Source organism: Emys orbicularis, chromosome 2, assembly GCF_028017835.1.
Source record: "Emys orbicularis isolate rEmyOrb1 chromosome 2, rEmyOrb1.hap1, whole genome shotgun sequence".
NCBI lineage: Eukaryota > Metazoa > Chordata > Testudines > Emydidae > Emys > Emys orbicularis.
Window position 1 is genome coordinate 84,208,591 of NC_088684.1, and position 18,898 is coordinate 84,227,488.

The 18,898-nt window shown below is 44.2% G+C and overlaps 1 protein-coding gene across 1 annotated transcript; it reads left to right on the forward strand.

Annotated features, from left to right (window-relative positions):
• The first annotated feature begins 1,024 nt into the window (after positions 1–1,024).
• Positions 1,025–18,133, forward strand: TYMS (thymidylate synthetase). Its single transcript, XM_065398319.1, has 7 exons — positions 1,025–1,637; positions 2,818–2,891; positions 4,509–4,683; positions 10,763–10,864; positions 14,997–15,172; positions 17,255–17,326; positions 17,996–18,133. Exons 1-7 carry the CDS (start codon positions 1,025–1,027, stop codon positions 18,131–18,133), a joined length of 1,350 nt encoding a protein of 449 aa, XP_065254391.1.
• The last annotated feature ends 765 nt before the right edge of the window (positions 18,134–18,898 follow it).

Consider the following 18,898-nt stretch of genomic DNA (forward strand, 5'->3'; position numbering starts at 1 on the left):
CTGTACATAAGAAAGTGTCAGATGTTACATACATACAGAAAGGGGACTTCAAATGCATGACAAGGTTGAAATTTCCACAGAGACCTGAAAAGATTCATTACAAAAGGTATGTTTGTAATACCTGTAACAAGGAATTTTTGTGCCCAAGGCAAGGGTCGGCTCCAGGCTCTTCGGCAATTCGGCGGCGGGTCCCTGAGTCCCTCTCAGAAGGAAGGACCCGCCGCCGAATTGCAGCCGAAGAATGAAGCGGCGGCAGCAATTTGGCGGCAGGTCCTTCTGAGAGGGACTCAGGGACCCGTCGCCGAATTGCCGCAGAAGAAGCAGCGGCGGTAGAGCTGCCGCCAAAGTGCCGCCGATCGCGGCTTCTCTCCCCCTCCCCCCCCTTCTGCCTCGCTTGGGCAGTAGAGCTGCGCCCCTCCGCTTTGCGCGCCCGAGGCAAGTGCCTCACTCGCCTTGCCCTTGTTACTGCACCGGGCATGGGAACAACAATGTAAAACGATTGCCTCTCTAAACAGGGAGGATGTAGTTGTCCTAAACACTTTAAACAACTCTCACAAAGTGGATCAGGAAGGCACTTATGGCAGTCACTTCCTAACCAGCAGAGAGGAACCACCACTATGAAAATGTTTTATGCTGAGGATTTTAGCAAAAGTGGTAAAAACATAAATCTAATAATTTCATTGAAATAAATAATGGTCATGGGCTACTGTAGATATACCTGGTTGAGCATCAATTTGAGTTAATGGAAAATCCCAAGGGGAATAAACAGCGCCATCAGACTACATAGGCCATTATCAACTCCAGTTCTAGAGGAAGAATTGAATCTAAATAGGCTTCTTTTTGTTTCACAAAGTACTTACAGAGAGAGAGAGAGAGAGAGAGAGAGAAAGGACACTTCCCCCCCCCCCCATCCCTAGGGCTGGGTCCAAGAAGAAACCCACTCCTGGAGTCCCCCCTTTTCCTGGGCTGCTTGGCTGCCCTGCGCCAGGTACAATCACAGATTTTAAAGTGGGGAAGGCCCATGATGATGATGATGATCTGCTCTGACCCCCCCGCAGAGACTTCCCCGGCCCGCTGGCAGGGAGCAGGGCCCTGCGAGAGACAAGCGGCGGGTGCAGCCCTGGTGTCTGCGCGGGCAGGTGTCAGCTCGGTGCCCCGCCCCAGGGCCCGCGCTGTGGCCAGGCAGCCAAGCCCCTTTCCTCACGGCCATGGTGGGGGGTCCCAGCCCTGCCCACACTGGGACACGAGGAAGGCGCGCGGCGCCTCCTCAGCTGGGCAGGCGGGGCGGGGAAGGGGGCCGCGCGGGCAGACACGAGACAGGACCGGGGCGGGCCCCCAAGGCTCCTCCCGCGCGCGCCCGGCCCTACGATTGGCTGGCGCCTGGCGAGCCGGGGCTGGCGCCAATTCGAAGAGCGGGTCCGGAGCGCCAGCCAGCTCCGGCCAGTCCCGCCGCGTCCCGCGCAGCCCCGCCATGCCCGCCGCGCCCGAGCAGCAGCGCCCGGCGCCCTCGCCGCACGGGGAGCTGCAGTACCTGGGGCAGGTCGAGCACATCCTGCAGCGCGGCCACCGGAAGGAGGATCGGACCGGGACCGGCACCATCTCCGCGTTCGGGCTGCAGGCGCGGTACAGCCTGAGAGGTGACTGCGCCGACCCGGCCCGCTCCCCGCAGCCTCCCCCTCCTTTGGGCCCCCTCCCCTTCTGCCCCTCCCCATAGCTCCCCCTCCTCAGACCTCCGGTCCCTCGCCACATCCCACCAGCTGCCCCCCGGCCTGGTGACTGGCAGACCTGCCAAGCGCTTCACATCCCCCCTGAGCTGGCTGCCAACATCCATCTCCTCTTGCCCTCAGACTCCCCACCCCCATTGCTGTTTGCCCCACTCTTGGCTGCACCACTCTTCCCCCCCCCCCACACACTTGTCATGGACATCTGAGGGAGTGGTGTTCAACCCCCTCCTGTTTCTTCTGGGTGACAGCCTCTACCCTTCTTGCAGGGAAGGGGAGGCCATTGTGCCCTGGCCCTTTCCTCTGCTGCCACTGCTGAACTGTGCTCTGGTCTAGACCCCATCTTTATAGGCAGGGATTGTGTGGGGGTAATCCAGATATGGGCAGGTGTAACTCCCACCTACAGGGAAGAGCCTCCAGTTGCCTTACTTCCTTACAGATAAGGTCCCTAAACCCATCTGCGCCTCTCCTTTTTTTTATTGCCCTAGGTGGGGGATGGCTGAGTCCCCTTGCATCTGTCCCCCATAGTTGTCTTATGGAGAAAAAACAAGAGAAGAGGATAGGCCTGATCCAGGCCAACCTCCTGTAACAGTTTTACCAACACCCTGTCTGTCAAGTATCCTAGGTCTGATTCACCTCCCTGTTAGTAAAGTAGGCTTGACCAGAACTTTATCTTGAGCCTCTGAATTCAGCTGCATGTATGCATATTTTACCTTGCCATAGGCTCTTAATTGCACCCCATGGTTGAGTTTTATGAATGATACATTTCTAATTAATCTCTGTCTTTATCTGGCAATGTACTTGGCCCCAAAGACCATTTTTTAGGAATAAGGTTGGGTGCCTGTGTTCCTTGCCCTAGCAAAGCAGTAGTAGAATTTACACTCATCACTGCATGCTTTGCTGACTATTACAGTGCTGTACTAAGTTCTAAACGAGTGCTCCAATAAACTAGGCTCTTATTGTGATAGTACATAATGCACAACAGATCAATATCTAAGCTTTAACACTTTTGGTATTTATAAGTGAAAAGCAATCCGTGATATTTGATGAGTGAGAATTGACGTTGCTGTTTTGACACTTTAAAACTCTTTTTCAGATCAGTTTCCTTTGTTGACGACAAAACGAGTGTTCTGGAAGGGAGTGCTGGAAGAGCTGCTATGGTTTATCAAGGTATGATGCATGGTTGTTTAAATGTAGTTATGTGCATTGATAGTGCTGTCTATAGGATATATCATACTATGTACTAGTGTATTTGAAGAACTTACAGAGGTTTCCATTTATACAGGGAATAAACAAGTTATGACATTATAGTATTTTTCCAACTTATAAATAAGTCCATTATCTTCAAAACATTTTATTAATTTTGGTTAAGGCGCTAGTACAATCTGGTGGGAATGTTGGTTAAATCTTACCTTGCTTCTTTTTAGTGAAATATTGTGAAGTGATGAAGGACTTGTGTACACAAGAAAGTTTTGCTCCTTAAACTATACCGCTGTAGTTAAAATAGGAAAACCCTGTGTGAATGCTTTTATACTGGTATAGCTTATTCCTGTTCTGTAACCAAAATGAGATACTCCAGTATAAGGCACTGGGTGAGTGGTAGGGATAGCTCAGTGGTTTGAGCATTGGCCTGCTAAACCCAGGATTGTGAGTTCAGTCCTTGAGGGGGATCTGGGTCAAAAATCTGTCTGGGGCTTGGTCCTTTGAGCAGGGGGTTGGACTAGATGACCTCCTGAGGTCCCTTCCAACCCTGATATTCTATGGTATAACTGCATCTATCCTAGGCTTTTTACCAATACAACTGTTGGCAAAAAAACAACAACCCCCACACACTTCTAATAGACAATCACACCTCTAACAAGCATAGCTTATACTGGTAAAACTTGTGTAGACAAGTGCTAAGATGGTGTGTTGCCCTATAGATGTTCCCTGATGCGGTTATGAGTAGCATTTGATTAAATGCTGGTACATCGGGACTTGAAAAATCAATTTATCCAGATATCAGTTTATTGAAGAACATTTAAAAAAGAAAAGAAAATGAAGGCTTATCTTTTCAACTGTAAGTGATAGAACCTTTCAAATGTCAACCAGCACAGTGCTATACTCTGAGACTGTAGACGTGTTTTGGTAGCAGAGAATATTTAAGTCTCTATTCGCTTTCAGTGCTATTTTAAACTCAGGGGATTTGTTTTCTTACTCTCATCTCTAGTTTTTATACAAAGTGGCAGAGTAGAATATGGGAGCCTACCATCTGCTCAGTGACTAAACAGAACTTCAGGCTATTTCTAATTGGCATCTTTCAGGAGCATGTAATTTAAGCTTCAAGAAAACAGAAAAAGTGAGGAAGAGAGAAGGGACTGCATAATCTTTTTCTCCCAAAATGACTTGTAAGCCAGTTCACAAAGGCTGACAGCAGGTGCATCAGGAGTAGCAGAATTGTACAGACATGGAACAAGTTGTTTTTGTTGTTGTTATATCAATCAAAAAGTAAAACCTTGTTTGCTGAAGTGCCTGTGCACAAGCAACTGTATGCAATCACATTTAACCTTGAACCTCCATTGGCCTACAGTATACAAGGCTAGAGATGAATTAATTAGATGACTAGAGCAGTATAATTCAAGTCTCAGTAATATATTGTTTATAACGTAGTTTTATTGTGTGTGCACGTACAGGAGCCAGATCCTGAGGCTTAATCCCCAGACTATAGTATAATTTAGGACCACCATTTAAAGTCTAGCTCTTTATCTGGGCAGGTAGAATTGCTTTTGTATTTCTTTCACCATATAGGGTTCAACAAATGCTAAAGAGCTCTCTGCAAAAGGAGTGAAGATTTGGGATGCCAATGGATCACGTGACTTCTTGGATAAACAAGGTTTCACTGACAGAACAGAAGGGGATTTGGGACCAGTGTATGGTTTCCAGTGGAGACACTTTGGAGCTGAATACAAAGATATGAATACAGGTGAGGAAAGTAGATAACTTCAACAGGGGAAAACTAGAGATTTTATCTTCAGTGCTTAGTGAGACTGACAGGATTACTGTGGTACCTCACTTTCAGGAGGTTATGGAGGTATAGAAAGATTATAACGAGGACATTTATAATGGAAACTGAGAGCCAGAGTAAGTAGATCTTTTTGGGAGGTTATACTGAGCTTTTTGGAAAGCCTACCATTATGAAATAGGCTACTGCCTGCAATACTGCATATTTGTAGAACAGGTGAATCATAGGCAGTACACTGTTCTGCTAATGTGCTGGTATGATCACCTGCAGGTGGGAGGATATTTTGGTTTCCATACCCATTTAGTTCTTTGCCTCTCTGCTGAGGCTGCCAGCAAAGGTGCCAATTGTAACAAGACCCCCCCCTTTTTTTTTTTTAACTACACTAAAATCACTCATTTCAGAGAGCTGCTATTATTAATTTGTATAATTAGCACATTAATTTGTGCTGTTTACAGAAAGTATCATTGGAAAATCATGACTCTCCCACGCTTAGCTTTCAGAATGATGTTGGGGGTGGTAAACTAATGTTTTATTCAACCATCAAAAAGTATTTTCTCCATCTAAAAAGGCAAGTAAAAATGTAAAGAAGAACTACAGTACTTCACACTATCAACCTGGGCATAATTTCTTTTTTAAAGAGAGAGCACTGTTATACCAGAACAATCTCCACATATTCATATGTTGGTATAGGACAAAGAAAAGGCAGGTAGTCAGTCTGTTGGATAGCAGGCCAGTAAAAATACAAATGATCAGCACCAAGTAACCAAAATTGGTTTATGGCCCCCTGGCCTCATATTTTATTTGTTCTTCAAATTTCTCTTGGGTTAAGGTACCTTTGATTTCCCATGTAAAGCTAAGCCTTTGTTTAAAATGATACAGAAATTTATTTAATTGAGGAGGTTTAACAGTTGTCATGATATGAACTAATAGTTTGTAGCATCTTGTTCCCCATTGAAATCTGGCTTTTGTGCATTCTCAAACACAGAACATTAAGGGTGATAAAAATAGCATGTTAGTTCCACTCTATTTAAACTCTGAAGACTCTAAGGCCCACTGTCAGATATACAGACAGACCTCTCAATTATTCTCCAAGGTCTCAGCTTTCATTTAAAGTTTTAGCTGCTGTGCTTGAGAAGAAAATGTTCAAACATGGGCCGTGTCTACACTGTGGGCACTATAGCAGCATAGCAACAGTGCTGTAGCTATGCCACTGTAGCCGCAAAGTGTGGCTGCAGACTACAGCGATGGAACGGGGTTTTCCATTGCTGTAGGAACTCCATCTCCCCAAGCGATGATAGCTAGGTCAACAGAAGCATTCTTTCATCAATCTAACTGTGTCTACTCTGGGGGTTAGGTTTGCATAGTTACAGCACTCAAGGGGTGTGGATTTTTCACACCTCTGAGTTTCGTAACTATGTTCATGTACGTTTTAAATGTAGATCTGGCCTTGGGGTGTAAGGATGCAGACACTTACGTGAGTTTGTAGAGAAACTGAAAGAATAGCTCTGAGGTATGTATGACCCCATTTCAGTGGGTACTAACCCCGATGCCAGTGATGATGCTTTAAGTGTCAACAATAACTATTTCACTTCTCAAAGCATGCAAGAAAAGAGGGGATGGCGATACCACCCTTTCCCAAAGCTTGGAGCACTCATCTGGGGCCCCCAAAGGACTACTCAGAAGAGAGAGGGGAAAGGCTCAGAAAATGTATTAAGGTGTAAGCCTTTAACAACCCAAGGTGGGATCAGAAGAGGGCACAATTAGTGTAATTTTCCTGAAGGGGGTGGGCTTGGCTTTCAAAAGTATTTTTTGGGGCAGCTCTAAGCTATTGTCAAAACAACCTTAGGCTGTCTGACTTAGCCCTGGTCTACACTATGAGGTTAGGTCGAATTTAGCCATGTTAGGTCGATTTTATAAGCAATGCATCTACACAACCAACCCCGTTCCATCGACCTAAAGGGCTCTTAAAATCAACTGCTGTACTCCTCCCCGGCGAAGGGGTAGCACTAAAATCGACCTTGCTGAGTCAATTTGGGGTAGTGCGGACGCAAATTGACACTATTGGCCTCCGGGAGCTATCCCAGAGTGCTCCAATGTGACCACTCTGGACAGCACTTTCAACTCCGATGCACGAGCCAGGTTCACAGGAAAAGCCCAGGGAAATTTTGAATTTCATTTCCTGTTTGGTCAGCGTGGCGCGCTCAGCAGCACAGGTGACCATGCAGTCCCCCCAGAATCGCAAACGAGCTCCAGCATGGAGTGAACGGGAGACACTGGATCTGATTGCTGTATGGGGAGAAGAATTTGTGCAGGCAAAACTCTGATCAAAAAGAAGAAATGCTAATATATATACCAAAATCGCACAGGGCATGATGGACAGAGGCTACAACAGGGACACACAGCAGTGCTGTGTGAAAGTTAAGGAGCTCAGGCAAGCTTTCCAAAAGACAAAGGAGGCAAACGGTTGCTCCGGGTCAGAGCCCCATACATGCTGCTTCTATGATCAGCTGCATGGCATTCTAGGGCGGGAACCCTACCACTACCCCACCACTGTCCGTGGACACCTGCAAGGGGGGAGTCTCACGCAAGAAGGAGGAGGATTTTGTGGATGAGGAAGAGGAGGAGGAGAATCCGCAGCAGGCAAGCGGAGAATCTGTTCTCCCTGTCAGCCAGGACCTTTTCATCACCCTGGAGCCAATACCCTCCCAAGGCGGGTTCCCAGACCCTGAAGCTGGAGAAGGCACCTCTGGTGAGTGCACATTTGTAACTGCACTACAGGGTTTAAAAGCAATTGTGTATAATGTTTGATTTGCCCTGAAGACTTGGGATGCGGTAGCGGCCAATACAGCTACTGGAAAAGTCTGTTAATGTGTCTGGGGATGGGGTGGGAATCCTCCAGGGACATCTCCATGAAGCTCTCCTGGAGGTACTCTGGAAGCCTTTGCAGAAGGCTTCCGGGGAGGGTTGCCTTATTTTGTCCTCCGTGGTAGGACACTTTACCACGCCAAGCCAGTAACAAGTAGTCTGGAATCATTGCAGCACAAAGCATGGCAGCGAATGGTCCTGGGTTTTGGTCGTATTCAAGCAACATTCGGTCTATATCTTTCTGTGTTAGCCTCAGGAGAGTGATATCATTCATGGTCACCTGGTTGAAATAGGGGAATTTTTGTAAGGGAACAGTAAAAGGACCCCGTTCATGCTGGGCTGTTTGCGCTTGGCTAAAAGGGATCATCCCTGAGAATAGCTATGCGGTAGGGGGAGGGGTGAAGGGATCATCCCAGAGAATAGCCATGCGGTGGGGTGGGGGGAGGGGTGTGCTGCACATCCACCTGAAAACCGCAGCCCCTCCTTTTAAATGGCAAACCCAACCGGCATTGCTTGCTATGGGAAAGGAGGGCACTGCAGTTTGAAACCATTCACACATGTTATGAAGGCAGAAGACGCCAACCTCGTGTACCCTTTGGCTTACCGTAGCTGCTTGGAAACCGAATTCTGTTGCCCAGTCGTGTGTGATGTGTCACCATACCGGCAGGCGCTCAATACAAAAGGCAAAATGCGACCTTGTACCTAAAGCACATGTGCTGTCTGCTGTGAATTGCTTGATTCACTGTGAAAGAGTCTCCCTTTTGTTCTCAGAAATGTATCTTCTTAAATTCTACTCTCCCTTTTTATCCCCCCGCAGGTGCAAATATTTCTACGCTCCTCCTATCAGCTCCATCCCAGAGGTTATCACAGATTAGAAGGCAAAAAAACCCGCACTCGTAATGATATGTTTTCCAAGCTCATGCAGTTCTCCTGCACTGGTAGGGCACAGCTGAATGCCTGGAGACATACAGTGACAGAGGCCAGGAAAGCATACAGTGAGCATGATGAGAAGAGGTAGGAGGCGATACCGAGGCTAATGGGGGAGCAAATGGACATGCTCAGGCGTCTGGTGGAGCTGCAGGAAAAGCAACAAGAGCACAGACCGCCACTGCATCCACTGTATAACTGCCTGCCCTCCTCCCCAAGTTCCATATCCTCCTCACCCAGACCCCCAAGAACGCGGGAGTGAGGGGAATGCTCCGGGTACCCAGACACTCCACTCCAGAGGATGGCCCAAGCAACAGAAGGCTGTCATTCAAACAGTTTTGATTTGTAGTGTGTCTACAATAAGCGATGTGGCCTTGTCCTCCCCTACTCCCCCACCCGGGCTACCTTGTCAGTTATCTCAATTTTTTTTAATTAATAAAGAAAGAATGCATGGTTTCAAAACAATAGTGACTTTATTTCCTTTGTCAGCTGTGATCAAAATGGGGAGGGTGGTTGGCTTACAGGGAATTAAAATCAACAAAGGGGGCGGGTTTGCATCAAGAAGAAACACACACAACGCTCACACGGTAGCCTGGCCAGTCATGAAACTGGTTTTCAAAGCCTCTCAGATGCGCAGCATGCCTAGCTGTGCTCTTCTAATCGCCCTGGTGTCTGGCTGCTCAAAATTGGTGGTCAGGCGATTTGCCTCAACCTCCCACCCCGCCATAAACGTCTCCCCCTTACTCTCACAGATATTATGGAGCACACAGCAAGCAGCAATAACAATGGGAATATTGGTTGCGCTGAGGTCTGACCTAGTCAGCAAACAGCACCAGCGAGCTTTCAAACATCCAAAGGCACATTCTACCACCATTTTGCACTTGCTCAGCCTATAGTTGAACTGCTCCTTACTACTGTCCAGGCTGCCTCTGTATGGCTTCGTGAGCCATAGGAGCAAGGGGTAGGCTGGGTCTCCAAGGATAACTATTGGCATTTCAACATCCCCAACGGTAACTTTCTGGTCTGGGAAGTAAGTCCCTTCTTGCAGCTGTTCAAACAGCCTAGAGTTCCTAAAGATGCGAGCGTCATGCACCTTTCCCGGCCATCCCATGTTGATGTTGGTGAAACGTCCCTTGTGATTCACCAGTACTTGCAGCACCATTGAGAAGTACCCCTTGCAGTTTACGTACTGGCTGCCAAGGTGGTCCAGTGCCAAGATAAGGATATGCATTCCGTCTATCGCCCCACCACAGTTAGGGAACCCCATTGCAGCAAAGCCATCCACTATGACCTGCACATATCCCAGAGTCACTACCCTTGCTAGTAGAAGGTTAGTGATTGCCTTGGCTACTTGGATCACAGCAGCCCCCACAGTAGATTTGCCCACGCCAAATTGATTCCTGACTGACCGATAGCAGTCAGGCATTGCAAGCTTCCACAGGGCTATCGCTACTTGCTTCTCAACTGTCAGGGCAGCTCTCATCTTGGTATTCCTGCGCTTGAGGGCGGGGGAAAGCAACTCACCAAGTTCTAGGAAAGTGGTCTTACGCATACGAAAGTTTCGCAGCCACTGGGAATCATCTCATACCCACAACACTATGCGGTCCCACCAGTCTGTGCTTGTTTGCCGGGCCCAGAATCGGCGTTCCATTGTATCAACCTGCCCCACTGCTGCCATGATGTCCCAATTGCCACATCCCGTGCTTTCAGGAACATGTGTGTCCATGTCCTCCTCACAATCGTCCTCGTGCTGGTGGCTCCTAGCCAGGTTCTGCACATACTGCAGGATAATGCGCGAGGTGTTTACTATGCTCTCAACAGCAGCGGTGAGCTGAGCAGGCTCCATGCTTGCCATGCTATGGCATCTGCATGGGTAACCCAGGAAAAAAGGCACGAAATGATTGTCTGCTGTTGCTTTCACGGAGGGAGGGAGGGGAGACTGATGACATGTACCCAAAACCACCCGCGACAATGTTTTTGCCCCATCAGGCACTGGGAGCTTGACCCAGAATTCCAATGGGCAGCGGAGACTGCAGGGACTGTGGGATAGCTACCCACAGTGCACCGCTCTGTGAGTCAATGCTAGCCATGGTACTGAGGACGCACTCCGCCGACTTAATGCGCTTAGTGGGGACATACACAATTGACTGTATAAAATCGCTTTCTAAAGATCGACTTCTATAAAATCGACCTAATTTTGTAGTGTAGACATACCCTTATTTAAATCTTGTTTGGTAACTTTCTTCAGATTACTCAGGCCAAGGAGTGGACCAGCTGCAGAATGTAATCGACACAATCAAAAACAATCCAGATGACAGAAGAATCATCATGTGTGCTTGGAATCCCAAAGGTACAGAAGTGTGTGTGTGTGAAGTGAATGTAGTTGCACCTTACCAAGTTGCATGCTAAGCTATTTCATTGGTGCTCATTTAGTCCTGAAAGCTTGCATAATTACCAGATCCTGTGTCTACAGCCAGCTCTGGTGGTGGTTACATTTTTGTTGCAAGAAAAGGTGAGCTTACACAACTGTTATGTGATTTCATGTTCTATAAATGGTTGGGTGAATTATAACCTGGATTCTCCTGTTTCTCATGATTCTCACTGATGTGAGAGGATATTCAGGCCCCAAAACATCCTGTATGATTTCAAACCTTTTTTGTCTTAGCACAAATGGAAATACATGATTATCACTGCCCTCTATATACAGTCGCTATTCAAAGACGCTTTGCAGATAATAAATGTTTTTTTAACTTGTTTTTTAAGAAAGCTCAGAATTGAAAAATATAATCAAGCAGCTGGTTTTTTTTACTTTGTATTAAATTATAGGATTATACTAAAACTTGGGAAGGGAGGGAAGAAGAGAACAAAACTTAAAAAAATACAGTGCTCTTTTTCGTTGTTGTTAGAATCTTTTCTGAAGATAGGAGCCTGTTTAAGAACTTTAGGAATTAAAGGTACTCGCCAGCTAGAAGAGCGGGAGATGCCAACAAGCTCAAAATGATCATTTTAGCTGTTTTTCCTGCTATAGTTAAAGAGACAGTTTCCAAAAAGGCATGCTGGGGAAAGGTTCCCATTAAAGGGCAACTGTATGGTAGGTGGAAGGTTAATAGGGATCAGGCAGGTCAAAGGAGTGTGACACCTGGGCTTAAACTGTAGCAAGGGAGGTTTAGGTTGGACATTAGGAAAAAGTTCCTAACTGTCAGGGTGGTTAAACATTGGAATAAACTGCCTAGGGAGGTTGTGGAATCTCCATCTTTGGAGATATTTAAGAGTAGGTTAGATAAATGTCTATCAGGGATGGTCTAGACAGTATTTGGTCCTGCCATGAGGGCAGGGGACTGGACTCGATGACCTCTCGAGGTCCCTTCCAGTCCTAGAGTCTATGAATCTATGATGTCCAGATATCAGTTTAAGATCAACAAAGCCGAAACAGGGTTCTTAATCTTCCCCCCGCAATTCTTCCCTTTTTTCTCAGTCAGTGGACACCATTATCTTCTCTGTCACTTGGCATCTTTAACTTGACCATTTCTCTAGATTCTAACATTCAGGCTGTGTCTAAATCACGGTTTCCCTAACTGTGGTGCATCATATATTCCATCAGTTCACTTCACAGCCTTTTTTAAAGAAGGTGGTACATGAACCAGTAAGTTTGGGCCCTGCTGGTCTAAATCTTGTTGATCCTTCCGCCTGTACATCTTCCTTCTCTGTCCACACAGTTCATGCATCTAGTCTCCCATGATTTTGACTCCTGCAACATTTTCTTCTCTGACCTTGACAAATACAGTCTCACCCCGCTTATAGCCATTCAAAATACTTCAGCAAAGATCATTGTCCTAGTTTGTTTGACCATATCACCCTCTTTTGCATCCCTTCTTTCTCCATCGCCTCAAACATAATCTACTTGCCTTTACCGTCAGGGCCCTTCACAGCCTATCCTCATGCTACCTATCATCTCTCATACCCTGCCAAGATGTTGACTCCCACCTCCACCTTGCCAGTGACATCCGCCTTTATCACCCACTTGTTCAGTTTTCTAAAAAGTACCTTCATGCTTTCTTCCATTCTGCCTCTCGCGCATAGGAAGAGCTGCACATAAACATCCACAAAACCACTTCATTGTCCTCCTTTAAATTCCTCCTTACAACTCTCCTTTGCTGTGATGTCTACACAAATGTGAGAAGAAGTCGGCATATTGTATTTAGATCAGGGATTCTCAAACTGGGGGTCAGGACCCCTCAGGGGGTCGCGAGCTGTCAGCCTCCACCCCAAACCACGCTTTGCATCCAGCATTTATAATGGAGTTAAATATATTTTTTAAAAAGTGATTTTAATTTATAAGGGGGAGGGTCGCACTCAGAGGCTTGCTATGTGAAAGGGGTCACCAGTACAAAAGTTTGAGAACTACTGATTTAGATGGAATAAATGGGCCCAAAGAGCTAGTAGTGTTAACATGACCCTGAAACTGTTCAACCTTAAACAGTTTTAAAGAGGTTTGGTATACAGAGATTGCAGCTTGCTTGTATCAAGGCAAACACACCATTAAAAATCTTTTTAACCTTTTAATTAAAGATACAGAAAAGAGGGAAAAATAATTAAAGCATTTGAAATGTAAAGTAGTAAATAAGGCTTCCATTTTAACAACATCCCTTGTTTCCTGTCCCTTTAGCTGGAGAGAGCTGTTAAACACGAGGGTTTTCCTTCTAACAGCCTCTTTGATGGTGATAACCGTCTTTTTTTGGGGGGGTGGGGGGGAAGGAAGAGAAGAAGTTAGTTGAGACGGGCTGGAGCTGTTGTTGGTGAAGTCCAATCCTGTTTCCTAGAAAACAAGACAAACGCTCAAGAGGGGAGAGAAAAGAACAACAAGGATAGAAAATGGAGTTCTGTCTCTGGTGTTGACTTTTACTTGCAAGTTCGCTGCTGGAGAAAGGCACAGCACATGGTCTTATCAACCATTCCAAGACCTGACAAATTTATTCCAGGATCAAGCTGTTTAGGTGATTGCTTTTAGCTGCCTCTCTGGTCACAGGCTTACAGCAGTGTTGCAAAATATGCAGTTTTGGCCAGTGAAACCAGAGTCTTATTAGACAGAAGAAAAAAAGAAACGGATAAGGAAAGAAAAGAAATACATTGGAGAAGGAAAAAGGAAAATGTGTGTCTCTCTCTCTCTTATGCGTACACACACACGCATGTCCAAGTGGAGGTGGCGATGTCATCTGGCTCCCACTCTCTGGTGTGGTCTGGTCAGGACACTCTTGAGGATCAGAATAATGAAGACCCAATGGTGTTACAGTAAATACTGGGGTCCGAAAGTGACAACGGGGGTGGGGGTGGACATGATCATAAAGCTCGCTCCTTTCTTCTTCTTCTTCTTCTATCTTTCAGTCAGCCATCGGTTTGGATTTTTCCCAAGTCATAGTCATCCCCTTGTTCTTTATTATTATTATCATCATCTTCATTATTTTATTTTATTTTCCTAAGGACCCCAAAGGGGGAGTGATGGGTGCAATAGCCCATCCCCTCATTATTTTGTCCACCAGTTGGGACTGATTTCCAACACGAAAATTTTGACCCACTGATTTCCAGTCCCACACTCTTCTTGTTTACCAGGCATGAGGTTAACACAGTCCTTGAGTTATATCAGTAGGCCTCTTTGTTTGGACTAATTGTCTTTCTGTCTTCCTTTTGCATCTTTTCTCATCAACATTTGTTGTAATCGATTTCATAAACATTTTTATGAACTTTCACTTCACATGTAAGCTCACAATTAGGGTAATAATTGGGCCAATAAATTTACAGCAGGTGGCAGGAGTGCTCTGACTGCTGCTTATCATGCTGATCAGTATTGTCTCATTGTTCCCATGTGCTCCCTTGTTTGTCTCTGTCCACCTGTTACTTTTTGTCTTATACTCTCTGAGGCAGTGGATGTCTTTCCCTCCCCCCCCCCGCCCCCATCTGTGCAGTGCTGGTCCATGATGGATTCTGAGGTGCTATTGCAATACAAAGAATAAAAATTAGAGGCAGGAACTTGTTTAAGAAGGAAAACATAGGCTGAATGACTAAAGCCCTGAATGCTGCAAACACTTGACACGTGCTTAATTTTACTCATGAGAATAATCTCATAAGATCAATAGGACTAATTATGTGAGTAAAATTAAGCATGTGCATAAGTCTTTGCAGTATGAGGGCCTAAAACCTTTTTTCCAGTGGAATTTCTAGATGTGATTTTCCTCTGTCCACCAACGAGTTACTATTAACAATAGCAGTTACATAAACAAGCAATTAATATCTGGTAGTGGTAATAGCAGGATTTAAAAAATATTAATAGTAAAAGCAATAGAACTACAATATGTGGTTCAATATTGCTATTTGATGTATTTATGCATATTTATTTCTATATACATATGTATATTTTTTTCTGCTCTTTCATGGTCTTAATACTGTTTTTCCCCCCCTCCCCCTCTTCCTGTTTTGCATCTCCTTAGATATTTCACTAATGGCTTTGCCTCCATGCCACGCTCTGTGCCAGTTTTATGTTCTAAATGGTGAACTGTCTTGCCAGTTGTATCAGAGATCTGGAGACATGGGACTGGGGGTGCCTTTCAATATCGCCAGTTATTCACTGCTCACATATATGATTGCCCATGTCACAGGCCTGAAGGTATGGTATCCTTTTGCTTAGATATTTATAGTTTGAACAGAGGACTAAAACATTAAACATTTATGTAGGAAGAATTGGAATGAACACAACTTTCAAAAGTTTAGATATGTACAGGAACGGGCTCTGTAGATGAATTGTATTTATGTATGTGTTAGTGGGGTGGCCTGCACTATAAGAACTCTATAAATCTCATAGTGATCACTTATATCAAAGAATCTCCAAATCTTGTGGAAAAAAATTGTCAAAATTAAGATGTATCCTGGCTTATTTCACCAGTTTATCTACCAAAAATCTGAGTTGAGCACATTTCCTTCTGGTGACAATGAAAAATGCCATAGGGTGTCTTTTTGTGCTACTGAAACAGCTATCTTCAAGGTACTACCAACTTCCAGCCATTAGAAATATCATAGCTTTTTTTTTTTTATTGGACTAGACAGAGAATTAACTCTATGGTTGCTGTTAGATTCCAATTTGCATATTGTGATCTGCCTACCTAAATTACTGCTATGGTTTCAATTGGATATTTTTCACTTCTGACTGTAAATGGTTGTGTAGTACTGCTCTTTTCTGTTAGCCATCTGTTGTCTTTCACCAAAGATAGCTGCATTCTTGTGACTTAGTAGAGCAGAGATTTGTTAGAAAGACTGTTATGTTTTTAAATTTATCTTCTAAAAGCTGACTTCCTCACTTCTTAAAGATTCTGTGAGATTTTGACCCCCCTCCTGGTGCTATGATCAGGAGTTGCTGCTTCCATTTTTAGCACTGAGGAGAGGAGATAAAATGGGTGAGTGGAGAAAATCATGCTTTATAATAAGTAAGGACTTAGTGTAAGTTTTATATCAAAGGCAATTAAAGTAAATGAAGTTTGATGTCTCCTCCACAACTTCATTTAACTATTACATCTCCTCTTAAAGCAAAACACTTTTTGTGGGAGAGATCTGCAGTAAAGAACATAAACTCATATAAGACTTGTGAATTTTTGCATAACATTAAATATTGCAATAACACTACAGACAAATTAAGTAAATAGCTCTGCTTTTATGATCCAGTATTTCATCACATGCTATGGCTAAGAATACTGCAGCAAAATAGTGCAGATACTTGCAGGAGCAGTAAACTCTAAGCACTAGACGTAAACCAATGATGATGGTAAATTGTCAGGCAATGATAAGCATTTTGTGTGACTTAAGCCAGGGCGCTAGATACCTTTGCCATAAGTGAAAGAAATGTTAATGCAGACAAACCAACCTGTCAACTTTCCCAGTTAGAAAAAATACCAGCCCTTTTCCAAATGTGAGGATAGCTGCAATTTGTAGCATGCCATGAAGGCCAACAGATGTGGGCTATTTCAGATCAAGAGGCTGGGAAGAGAATTCCAAAGTTCAGGGCTCATTACAGAAAACATCCCGCTAGCAGCTCTGTTTTAAACCAAGAAGACTGGCTTTCAAGTGCTTCTGCATACCATAACTGTGGCAACAGTGAGGCATGTTTCTCAGCTAGGCAGGTTCAAAGCTATTTTGGATATGTCTACATTGCTGCTGGGAACATGCCTCCCAGTGTGGGTGGACAGACATGTGCCATCTCTGCTCAAGCTAGTGCACTAAAAATAGCATTGTAGCATGGGTGGTGGCTCCAGCTAGCTGCCCGAGTCCAAGCCCATCTGAGCTCGGGTGGCTAGCCGGAGCCACTGTCTTTTCCACAATAATCATTCTGCTAGTTTTAGCATGCTCGTGAGAGTCTGTCTACCTGGGTTGAGAGGCAGACTCCCAGATTTAGTGTAGACATACCCTTAGGGCTTCAATTTGTCAGGATAGATCATGGTGCACTGGTTTCATGTGATCCTGCAAGGAACTCCTTTTAATGAGTTGCTTAGAGTAGCTTAAAATAATGATCGGTTACTTTAGGGAAAGACAATATTTGAACTTGTCAGAAAACAGCTTATCGAGACAATCTGTTGCAGGAGCTATGCTTCAGCAACAGCGGTGCTGGGAACCTCTGGCACAAGCATTGCAATGTCATACAGTTCTGAAATGTGCTACCCTGTTTGGGTGAAGACTTTATTTTTTTCCTCTTTTTCTTCAGCCTGGTGAATTCATACACACACTAGGAGATGCTCATATATATCTGAATCATGTTGAACCTTTGAAAATTCAAGTAAGTATCCATGGTGACTGGAGCCTGGCTATCTTTTTGATATAGATCTACCACAGCTGGTTGAACAACTGATGGTAATCCTGCGTTTTTAGATCTAGTACTTTCATTGTAAATACTATGTTAATTTGCATTGCTGATCCTCTGATTTCTTCTCCAATACTACCCTTTACCTATGTTCAACGCTGGTTACAAGTGAAAACACTGTAGAATTTTGATCGAATTAACCACTCTTTTGGTCCAAGTTAGTGTACATCTCTCTGCAAGTCAAAGATGCAAGAATTTGTACTCTAATCTCTATCATTATTGTTACAAAATATTAGTGTCCTTATACTTGTCTTATCAAAACAAAACTATAACTGACTAAACGAATAAAATGCACTTTGATGCATTATATAGTCAATTTGCAAACCAGTAATTCTTAGTGGGTATTCTTCTGAATAAGGCTCTACTGTACTTTTTTTTGGTCTCTGACACAGACTTGTTCACTTCATATCAATCTTTCCACCTTCTTCACAAATATCTACATACTATGATAGGACAGAGAATGTTATGGAAGGTGAGGTCTACCTAACCAAAAGAGCTGTCTAAGTAATCAATTTTCACTGTGCACTGTTTTACTTTTGAGCGCTAATCTTGTACAAATGTAAGTCAAACTCTCTTTAATTTCAGCTTCAGAGGGAACCACGACCTTTCCCAAAACTCAGAATTCTTCGTAAAATTGAAAACATCAGTGACTTCAAAGCAGATGACTTTCAGATTGAAGACTATAACCCACATCCAGCTATTAAAATGGAGATGGCTGTTTAATGCACTTAACTTTTTAAACATGATAGGAGTCTGTTTCATAAGTATGTTACCTTCTCTGTACTTAAGCTCAATGTGATGCTCTTAAATGTTGCTAAAACAGTTAAATAACTTTGAAAGGGGTCCTGCTCTAGACCACGGACTGTTCAGAAGCAGGTTAACAGTTGTGAAGTATCTTTAATGAGAAATGTATGTTAATGGAAGTAGGTTGCCTTCCTGCAGGTGTCATTGAACCAAATCTTGGTGTAAAAGAAAAAATTAGCCCTGTTTACTAGTCAGTCTTTGAGTTCAGAGACCTCTGTTGGAAGGTGACTCTGGGTTGTATATTTCTACTGTCTATAAATCATTCAGGAATTGGCTGGAGCCCCCCTAAGTTGTTACTGGGTTTAAGTTAATATTTCAAGCTTTTCCTTGTTCTGCACTGTAGCCTGAGCAGTGAGAAGTATTTAGTCTTGTTCTGTATTAGTAAGTATTTAAACAAAACACTTGTTATAGCAGGATTTTTTTAAACTTGAAAAGTGGTGATAAGAATGTTTAATAAACTTGTATAAATATTTTTAATAGTGTTTGGAAAGTGTGTTGTATCTTTAAGGTCTAGTACTGAATTTGTGCTTGTAACACTAGTATCAAGTAAAGCAAGGTAACTTTCAGAGGATTTTCAGATTTCAAAGGTTTGTCATTGTTCAATTTCAGAACAAAAATCAAAACATTAACTCTCCTAATTGGACTGGGGGCTGTGGAAGTTCTGACTCACAGGCAGGGTACGTG

Bases quoted from the DNA above. Each gene is read 5' to 3' on its own strand.
- TYMS (XM_065398319.1), top strand. From the start codon at position 1,025: ATGATGATGATGATCTGCTCTGACCCCCCCGCAGAGACTTCCCCGGCC. The intron at 2,892-4,508 runs GTATGATGCATG...TTCACCATATAG, and splicing joins AGCTGCTATGGTTTATCAAG to GGTTCAACAAATGCTAAAGA. The intron at 17,327-17,995 runs GTAAGTATCCAT...CTTTAATTTCAG, and splicing joins TTGAACCTTTGAAAATTCAA to CTTCAGAGGGAACCACGACC.